Source organism: Rhincodon typus, unplaced genomic scaffold (genome assembly GCF_021869965.1).
Source record: "Rhincodon typus isolate 14 unplaced genomic scaffold, sRhiTyp1.1 hic_rhity00002091, whole genome shotgun sequence".
In the NCBI taxonomy this organism is placed as follows: Eukaryota; Metazoa; Chordata; class Chondrichthyes; order Orectolobiformes; family Rhincodontidae; genus Rhincodon; species Rhincodon typus.
Window position 1 is genome coordinate 13,164 of NW_025967729.1, and position 10,590 is coordinate 23,753.

General features: G+C 38.8%; 1 protein-coding gene across 1 annotated transcript in view; it reads left to right on the top strand.

The window, feature by feature from the left end:
- eif3s6ip (eukaryotic translation initiation factor 3, subunit 6 interacting protein) overlaps window positions 1–10,148 on the top strand; it is an 18,303-nt gene extending 8,155 nt beyond the window's left edge. Inside the window, exons 4-11 of the mRNA XM_048592947.1 lie at window positions 469–548; window positions 1,993–2,054; window positions 3,959–4,028; window positions 4,997–5,070; window positions 5,829–6,000; window positions 6,652–6,806; window positions 8,383–8,553; window positions 10,011–10,148. Of these exons, the coding sequence (XP_048448904.1) occupies window positions 469–548; window positions 1,993–2,054; window positions 3,959–4,028; window positions 4,997–5,070; window positions 5,829–6,000; window positions 6,652–6,806; window positions 8,383–8,553; window positions 10,011–10,148 (922 nt within the window). The remainder of the gene's footprint in view (window positions 1–468; window positions 549–1,992; window positions 2,055–3,958; window positions 4,029–4,996; window positions 5,071–5,828; window positions 6,001–6,651; window positions 6,807–8,382; window positions 8,554–10,010) is intronic.
- Window positions 10,149–10,590: the final 442 nt, after the last annotated feature.

Consider the following 10,590-nt stretch of genomic DNA (forward strand, 5'->3'; position numbering starts at 1 on the left):
GTTTTTACCTTCACAGATGCTGCCAGACCTGCTGAGCTTTTCCAGCAACTTTGTTTTTGTTCCTGATTTACAGCATCCACAGTTCTTTCGGTTTTTATAAATGTGACATTATCTTGCTGGGATCAAAACCAGGAAGGCAGATTATGGCCTGAAATGGATACTTCGGGAAAGGATACAATGAGACCTGGGTGTCCTTGTATGTCAGTCACTAAAAGTAAGCATTGCAGGTGTAGTAAGCAGTGAAGAAGGCAGCTAGTAAGTTGATTCGAGTTGATTAAGTTGAAGAAGATTCGAGTACAGGAATATTTTGCTGCACTGAACCAGAATTTTCATATTTAACTTTCTAATAAAAGCCAACAGCACAGAACTATTCAGCAAAACATATCTGTGGTATAAAGGTGATTTGGTTGCAATGTAAACAATGGTAGAAACTGTTTGAGTAATTCTTTCATCCTCCTCTTTCTTCAGCTGGAATAAACTGACAGAAAGGTTCTTCAAAAACTCCCCTTGGCCTGAGGCTGAAGCTATTGCATCCATATGTCGAAATGGTACAGTGCTTGGGTTTTCAGCTTGTGCATAATGACATACTTTGGTTAATGTACTGATTCATAGACTGCTTCCTGCCCATAGAATAAGATTCTTGAAAGCCAGGTAGTGAAGGATAGAACTGAAACTCCATCTTTACACACTTATAAGGTTTTATTTAACAGCAATACATAATACACACATGCAATTCTAAGCCTAACCATCTCTGTGTTAGTCTGCCGTTATATATTTAAGAGCAGAAGTAAATCTCCAGACACCCACCACTTGAATATAATCAATATATATGATTTTGTATCTGGGTATCTTTGTACTTAGCTTTATAAGGACTGTAATGCTGATCTCTTTTAACTATATTTCTTCATTTTTCTAATTTATACCTAAGTACCTTTGTACCTAAGATGGAGACAGAAATGGCAACTTTGTGCGCTTTTTGCTGTATTCCCATACCCCTGACTTGAGTACATGACAATAAATCTAATTCTAAATAACGTGAGATTATTAAGTCTATAACAAAGAATCAGTCCTGTTTAAATATCATAACACAAAATGCATTGTTTTAATTCCTAAGGGCACCCACTTGCTTCATACGCATATATCCGACCTTGAAGTATGATGGTCATCAGATTTGAAGAATACTGGGATCTAAATTTATCAAGTTGTGCCCAGTATCCAGGAGTGAAACAGCCACAACAACAACTAATTCTTCAGGGCAACAGCCTGATCTGAATTTGCATCAGGCCTTTACTGAATTGATCACACCCTTTATATTTCAGGTATTCCTGGCCTGAAATGAAACGCATTATTTCAGTATTGAAATGGAAATCCTGCAAGCAATTCCAATCAAATGCTTAAATTCGTTTAGTCCAGTTCTTAAACTGCAACCTGCATTTTTGAGTTTTGAATTGGTCCCTTAAAGACAGGAGTGCTGCTTCTAGATACTGAAAACAACTGAGCATCTCTGGTAATGTGACCTCCCTTTGTAACCATTCATGCAGGACTTAAATGAGGCATATTCCACCCCACTTCAACCTCCACCTGCTACTCCCAGCCCATTAGGCAAGCTTCATTTTGACACCTCATGGGTGTCCCTGACTGTCCTGGGTTTTGATGGTGAAATATGAGGATACATTTTCTGTGGTTCTCAAGCCTGATGTACCATTGCAGCTTCATGTGCTACCTAATCTGGGTCACATTGGAACGCTGTGTGAAATTTTGAAGTTTGAACTGAAACTTTATTTTTAAGTATTTTGGTTGCTGTTTAAGCAGAAGAAGAGATGAAAAGAAGGTTTGAGAAAAAGGAACAGAACTTCTATTTTTAGAAAAATTGCATATCTCATGAGTTGTAGATATCTCCTAATGTGCTGAATAATTTACAACATCTGGAATATAGGACAAATACCAAAGTCCAATGTACTGTGTATCTACCTTCTAAATGATCTTTTGCAGATGCTGTTTTCCTTATTCTATACAAGGAACTCTACTACAGACACATTTATGCTAAAGTCAGTGTAAGTCTGAAACTCCATCATTTTATTTGCTGAACATTTTAACTGTGTTAAAAGTATAACATTTTACTTGCTATTTTTTCATCCATCCTTATAGTTGCACGGCTTTTCTTTGTAGTTTTCACATTTACACCAGTGATTAATTTAAAATGTAATGTATAAAATAAGAACTTTTGGTCTTCTTTATTGGAAGTGACTTGGACTTGCATTTTGCTTTACAAACTCTTAAATTTTTAAGTAGTCCACTTGATTGGCACCACCAACCACTACCTTCAACTTTCACTGATTCATCACCAACTCTCAGTGGCAACACTGTGTACCATCTACAAGATGCACTACAGCAGCTCATGAAGGCTTTTTTGGTAGCATCTTCCAAATCCGTGACCTCTTCCATCGAGAAGGACAAGGACAGCAGATGCGTGGGAAGATCACCACCCGCAAATTCCCCTCCAAGCCACACACCATCCTGCTTTGGAAATATGTTGTCGTTCTTTTGCTGTTGCTGTGCCAAAATCCTGGAACTCGCTTCCTTACAAAATTGTGAGTGTCCTCACACTCCAAGTACTGTGACAGTACAAGAAAGCAGCTTACTGCCACCTTCTCCAGGCCAGTAAATGCAGGAGACAGTAAGGACCACAGATGCTGGAAGCTACAGTCAATAAATATGGAGTTGGAAAAGCAAAGCTGATCAGACAGCGTCTGAGGAGCAGCAAAGTCACCGTTTTGGGGGGTCCTGATGAAGGGTTTCAGCCCGAAACATTGACTTTCCTGCTCCAAGATGCTGTTTGACCAGCTGTGCTTTTCCGATAAATGCTTGTCTTGCCAGCGATGTCCATATCATGTGCATGAATAATAATTGTAAAAAAGCAAACACCTAGTCTATTCTGTAAAAACAAAATTTCATGAAAACCTTTGTAAAGAGTCAACATGTCCTTCCAATTCTGTAATATCATTTCAGGATTTATCCAAGTTTTTATTTTGGCATGAGTTCCTGAGAGTGCAGGTCATTGTGTTCTGTGTGGTCTTCATTTTTTTATTGGAGAATAGTCATTATGATTTTTATGGATCAGACCATCCCCTATCAAAATATATTAAGAAGATAGTCTAGACCGTAACCTTTTTCTTATTTTAAAGGTAAGTGTGAGGCATTGAATTCCAAGTGTAAATCGATTGGTTAAACTACTCGACATTAAGCAAAAAAACTTCATTTTTAAACTGCAGATAAAATACAGACAAAATAAAAATAAAAGAATTGGCTTAACTGTAACCCCTGAAATGCTTGACAAATTAATATATATTAACTACTCCTAATTAACCATTCCAATATTGTAACATCCCATAAACACACACTTGGCAAAGGCAAATTCAGTAAAATAGATTGTCCCACATACAGTTCTAGCAGAGAGAACCCCAGCTTTTAGCTTTTACAGGGAGAAGGATAAGAGCTCCCACATCTAGCCTCAAGACCCCAGTAACTGTAGAAAGTTGAATCTAAATTTTCTGGTTCTGTGGAGTTTGACCTCACCCATTCAGGCTGCTTCTATTGTTCCAACTTTTAAAAAAGTTAAATGTCTCACAAGCTCTTTATTGGCTTTGAGCAGATTGCTCAACACCTTTGTCTCAACATTTCCTCAAAAAAACCAGGACAAAATAGAGCTCTTAATGCCATGGTATTGTCACATGATGTCGTTGCTATTGATCTGTGGCAAGCTAACATTAATTATTTTGAAATTCCACAGCGCAGTGCAATGTAGTCAGTAGTTTGGTATTACCTTATCAAAAGGTTGTTGAGTAGAGCGCTGATGGATTTTAAGCTTCTGTGCAGTCTGCAGAGCCAACTAAGCAAGAAGTACAATTTGGGAACAATTCCTGTCATACTCACTAGTTCGGTTTCCTTTCTTTTCTAGGGAGGACCTACATTGGAGCAGAGATTTGAATCCTATTACAATTACTGCAATCTGTTCAACTACATTCTGAGTAAGTACATTCTGTTGTAATAAAATCTTTATTCGCTCTTTTACTTGGCCCTGATTCCTCTACAAAATCATATGGGTCGGGTGTGGTACTTTGATAGTAAGAGATAGAATGGGGAGGAAACAAAACATTGTGAATATAGCCGTTATTACTGAATAGTAATCTCACTTTGTGTCAATAGAAGTTGTCAACATGGTTGACACAAGGAGATGAAAATGTATCAGCAAAAAAACTCAAATTGATACTGGAAGTACTCTGGTCAGGTAGCATCTGCGGAAACGGAGTTAACATTTAGGGTGTTTCATCAAAATAGATCTCCAACATCTATCGTATTTTGTTTAGTAGCAAGGCAGCTCAAGTCTGAATTAATATTAACATTCTTTGTGTTGGAGCAGTTAAAATACACCAGAACAAAAAAACACTTAAAGTGAACAACACCAGAACTATCTTTTGATTTATCTCTACCCAAAGCATGAACCAACACCCTATCCTATTCCAATATGAAAAGCCCCAACGTACATAGACTTTACGGTGCACAAACCGACCAGTCAGCCAAATGGGTCCATGTAGCTGTTTGTTTTCTATCACCAACTTCATTAAGGTTTTGCAGCCAGAGGGTTCTGATAGAATGTGATTGGACTTTGTATCAAAAGCAAAACTGTCTAGCAGTTGAATCTAAGCAGATATAGAAAACAAAACTGAAATATTCTGGGATACCAGTTATAGCAACACAAAAGTAATTAAGCAGAAATAGTGCATCTTAACTGCATATGGAGCAAGAAATGGTCTGGGAATCTTTGAGGTAGAATAGCTAGCTACTAAAAAGTAATTGCAGCAGAATATTCTTTTGTTCTAATCAAAGAATCTGAGGACACTGCAGCTGTGATAATAGATTGAGAGTCTCTGAATTGTTAAATTTTCAGATCTGTAGATTCTGCTCATTTTAACCAGAATAATCTCATCCCTTTCAGATGCGGATGGTCCAGTTCCCCTGGAGCTCCCAAACCAATGGCTGTGGGACATCATTGATGAGTTCATTTACCAGGTGATTTTCTGGCTTTTCTTCAGATCAGCTTGCCTGAATCTGCACAGATTACTTTTCTGCAACATGTATTGCCGGATATCCTCAAGGGGCTGAGGGGCCTTCTGTACTTTTGAGTCTCTGCAACAACTGGCATTTGGGCTCTGCCTTTTATTGAGAATTGGCAGCTCTCACCCAGATCATTAGAATGCATCCATTCGAATGGATTAAGCTGGATAGGAATTCATCAGGAGACTCTTTCTTTCTTGCAAAGCGCATGTTCTGTTTGTGTTCGAAACCACTTCAATGAAGAGCAGAAATAACTAGTAATGTTTACAATTATGGACTGAGTCCAGATTCAGATTAAGTAGTTTATTTTGGAATCTATCTTATGCCTTCTGCCTGTTGAACGACTCAAGTCAGATATGTTGTTGTGAAGAGAAGTGCATGATGATTAGATTACTTTACCTATTTTCTCTTGGATTTGTCCTGAAACAAACCTTGTTCTGCAACATTTCCTTTTAACTTCTTCACTGCATCAGGTCTATGGTTGCAAACGTGGACCAAATGAAGGAATAAAATGCATCTTTGTATTACCTGTTGTAATTCTGCTGACAAAGTAGAGATTAAAGTGTTAGGAATATGCCATACGTTTTATTCAGAGCAAAAATGAAAATGTGTTTTTGCTAGACTGCCCTGCAAAAATGGCCAGTCAGCAGAGATATGACCTACATCTGGCTAACCATGTTGATTTCTTCCATTGAAAACTCTCCTCTGTACAGTTTCAGTCTTTCAGTCAGTACCGCTGCAAAACAGCCAAAAAGACAGAGGAGGAAATCGACTTCCTGCGGTCAAATCCCAAAATCTGGAATGTTCACAGTGTCCTTAATGTCCTCCATTCATTGGTTGACAAATCCAACATCAACCGGCAGCTGGAGGTCTACACCAGTGGAGGCAAGTGCAGATGATTCTGTCTTCTGTAAAGTCATGGGTTTTCTTTGTTTTACATCTCCCTTGATATCCCACATCTCCCCTCCCCTATGTTTCAGGACTGAACATGTTGGGAAATTTCAGTTAGAGTTTCCTGATAAAGTTCTTGATCTTGAAAGCTATTTATTACTAGGTTGGCTTATTAACTGTGCTTATTAACTAATATCTGTTTCACTTTATTTCTGGGCATTAGACTAATTGTTCGTTAGCAGCTGAAATGCAGAACAAGCCGGCGTTTTCTCAGACACAAGTGCTCCTTCATACTTTGCAGACCCCTGAATGATCTGCATACTTTTTTTCTTTGTAATTCAATTTCAAACACTTGAATTTTGTTCTACTGTATTTTTCCATCAATTGTATGATCCATATTTTCATACAAGTGATATCCCTCTTTTTGCAAAAGAGTCACATTTAAATGGTGTATTTCACAACCTTGGGTCTTCCCAAAGTGCTTCATGGTCAATTAGATGTTTTTAAAATGTAGTCACTGTTGTGAGCAAGTTCCCACGAAGTATTGTAAGGTCACAACCAGATTGTCTGTTGGTTAAGACTGACTGCCCTAAAGGTTTGCATTTACCCTTGTATTGACATCTACTACTGTTCATCTCATTACAGGAGATCCTGAGAGTGTTGCTGGGGAGTATGGACGTCACTCTCTATATAAAATGCTGGGATATTTCAGCCTGGTAGGACTTCTGCGTCTCCACTCACTGCTTGGAGATTACTACCAGGCTATCAAAGTGCTTGAGAACATTGAACTCAATAAAAAGGTGCGTCCCTTTGTAGCACATCTGCACTGCTTCACTGAGCATAGTTAATCTGCTAATTTTAACCATTGGATTCAAACCAATGGTTAGTTTGTTACGTAGCCGTTGTTGAGTGGTGAGAGACTTTACAGAAAACAAGAGTTCAAAATACCAGAGAAATTGCAACTAAAAACACTGTAAGCCAAACACAGCACTGAGACCGGTCCCTCTTCCAGTCCATGTAATCAGCTAAGAGTTAATAATGTTTGAATTAATGAAGGGAGATAAAAAGAAAAGGAGTGTACACATCTGCTAAGAAGTCGCACTATTTCTGGCCTTGGAATTAGGGTAATTTCAAAGCTCACAGGGCCTTTGCAGGTGCAGATAAGCTTCCTGAAAACTGCATTATAATTTCCAAACCGGTTTTCCATTTCCGCTCATCTTGAAACCATGAACTTGGCAAACTGGCTGTATAAATTTGCGGGTGACAGCAATTCTTGTAAAGTCTCTCTAAGCCTTAGACCTTGTACGCTGTTCTTTTTAGCAAAAACTTTTGCAGTTTCCTCAATAGCTCCACGAAGCTACACATCACACAAAGTCTACAAAGATCCTGCTTTAGCTCTTGAGTCCATGCTGATTGAACAATTGTGTGATTGGGTGTGAACTAATTGCTGCCAGAACCTTCCTACTAGATTGGGAAAGTTTCCAGAGCCAGTGGCTCTTGTATGAGTATTGGAGTTCAGGCTCAACTATGGGCTTTTTAAGGTTGGCTAGCTTGGCCCACTGCCAAAGCTGCTGAATAATGGCCATGTGGAATGTCCCTACAGAACCATATTGCATGAAGAAATCATTGTTGCCAGCATCAGAGAGCACAACAATAAAGGATAATTTAGTTTTGTTCAATGTTTGCAGTCTTTTTATCAAAAAAACTCATTGCTCAGGACTATTTGATTAATTTAAAATAGCTGATAAAATGAGAATTAAAGCTCTGTAAATTTAAATGCATCTCACTACCTTTTCACATATTGACTTCCTACCCTAGTCGCAGCACTGAATTCCAAACTCTTCCTGATTGTCCCCAGTTCCTCTTGAAACAAAAACAAAGTTGCTGGAAAAGCTCAGCAGGTCTGGCAGCATCTGTGAAGGAGAAAACAGAGTTAACATTTCGGGTCCGGTGACCCTTCCTCAGAACTCAAACTAGTTCCTCTTGAAAGATTGCTCATCCTCACTAGTGAGGGTGAGTAGAACAAGATTCCTCCCTTTCTTCTTTCGATTTGATATCTGAGGTATTGCCAACTCCTGGCACATCAACGTTTTGTGATATGAAAATATTCAAAAGTGTTCCAACTCCAGCTCCACACATTCTGCCATGATAAGCTTGTAATGAGTCTCAGTGCTCAGGTAACCAGGAGGAAAAATGATTAAACCCAACTCATCACTGTCCTTTCATCACCCTAATCAAGAAAGAATATTATACCATGTTTACTCTGCTTAATAAATGTACAAGAAGAGTGAAGTAATTGTTTTTCAGATATGCATACCTGGGTTTTAAAATAAAGTGCCTTTTTATACTATCACTTTTTGTTCAATTCCATTACAGAGTATGTACTCCCGAGTACCAGAGTGTCAAGTTACAACTTATTATTACGTGGGCTTCGCCTACCTGATGATGCGCCGTTACCAGGATTCTATTCGTGTGTTTGCCAACATATTGCTGTACATTCAGAGGACCAAGAACATGTTTCAACGTTCAACCTACAAATATGAGATGGTAAACCTTCAAATGACGTGTTACTTATCTATGATGTATTTTTCATCTGAAGTTGGTTGATTTGAATTGTTTAAAACAATTTTAGCGCAAAATGAAGGGTGACTTTATTTATATTAGTTAATTAAAGCAGCCAGCCTTTTCACATTTTTACAAAGCCAAAAGCTCTGAATTAGCAGATGGTACTAGCTATGGTAATACTGGACAAGTTGGATCCAGACTGAAACCTGGCTCAACAGACCATATGCTTTTTTAAAAGTTTACCATGGAGCTTAGTCACTGAACCTATTCATAGAAGTTGCCAATGTACTTCTAATAAAAGAGCATAAACATTTATTACACAAAAATAAAATGCAAACTATATTACACTAGATGAGAAAAATTTGAAAGATTTTATTACAAACATCAGAAAGAAAAATTAATCCCATTTATCCGAACAATAACCTTGGAGAGACAGAAAACTCTGTGAAGAGTTGCCCCATCTCTAAGTTAAAGCTTTCTTGCTTAGCTGGCACAACTATAATCAATTGCCATTCAGCAGATTCTTTCACATTCACTAGATGCTTTTTTTTTAAGTTGCTGTCTTTAAGACCATTAAAACAAAGTGCTAACTCAGATCACCATTACTTAATATGGGTTCCCTAAACCCCTCTCTGTGTCTTTTAGAGTCATAGAGATGTTTGACATGGAAACAGATTCTTTGGTCTAACTAATCCATGCCCACCAGGTATCCTAAATTAATCTACCCCCATTTGCTACCATTTGGCACCCATATCTGTCTTAAACTATTCCTATTCACGTACCTATCCAGACACCTTTTTAAATGTTGTAATTGTACTAGCCTCCACCACCTCTTCTGGCAGCTCATTCCATACATGCACTACCTCTGCATGAAAAAGTTGCCACTTAGATCCCTTTTAAATCTTTGCTCTCTCACCTTAAACCTATGTGCTCCAGTTTTGTCTCCCCTACCCTGGGGAAAAGACCTTGGCTATTCACTCTATCCATGCACCTTGTGATTTTATAAATCTCTATAAGGTCACCCCTCAGCGTCTGATGCTCCAGGGAAAATAGCCCCAGCCTATTCAGCCTCTCCCTATGGCTCAAACCCTCCAACCCTGGCAACATCCTTGTAAATCTTTTCTGAAATCTTTCAAGCCTAACAACATCTTTCCTGGAGCAGGGAGACCAGAATTGAACACTGTATTCAAAAAGTGGCCAAACCAACATCTTCCTTAATTTTGTTAAATGATTCAAAATCTCAACATTGTTTTTCTAGCCCAGGGCATCCATTTAAATGCTCCCTCTCTGTTACATAGTATTCAATGGGCAGACATGGGGATTACTGAATAGTGGTGTGAGACCAACCTCAAGTAGGAATGTATGGAAATTATTCCAGAGAGAATTAAAACCCCATTTTCTTCTTCTCTTCCCCTTGCCCTTTTCAAATCTATCTATAGATAAACAAACAGAATGAACAGATGCATAGTCTGTTGGCAATCGCCTTGACGCTGTATCCGATGAGGATTGATGAGAGTATCCACACACAGCTACGAGAAAAATATGGAGACAAAATGCTGCGTATGCAGAAAGGGTAGGTTCTGCTATTCCTGTCGGTTGTCCATTTATTTATAATGTTGCAGTTATTCAGCAATGACACATCGCCCAATGTGCATTTATATAGCACCTAGAAGGGAATAAAATGTCATAGAATCCCTACAGTGCGGAAAGAGGTCATTCAGCTCATCAAGTCTACACCTTCCAAAAAGCATCCTATCCCTGTAACCCCATATTTATCATGGCTAATCCACCTAACCTGCACGTCTTTGGACTGTGGAAGGAAACTGGAGCACCTGGTGGAAGTCCATGCAGACTTGGGGAGAACGTGCAAACTCCACACACCCAAGGCTGGAATTGAACCCGAGTCCCTTGCACTGTGAGGCAGCAGTGCTAACCACTGAGCTACCATGCTCACCCCAGACCCTTCACAAGAGCATTCTTAGATAATGTTCATGACAGTGAAGATAATAGGACAATCAA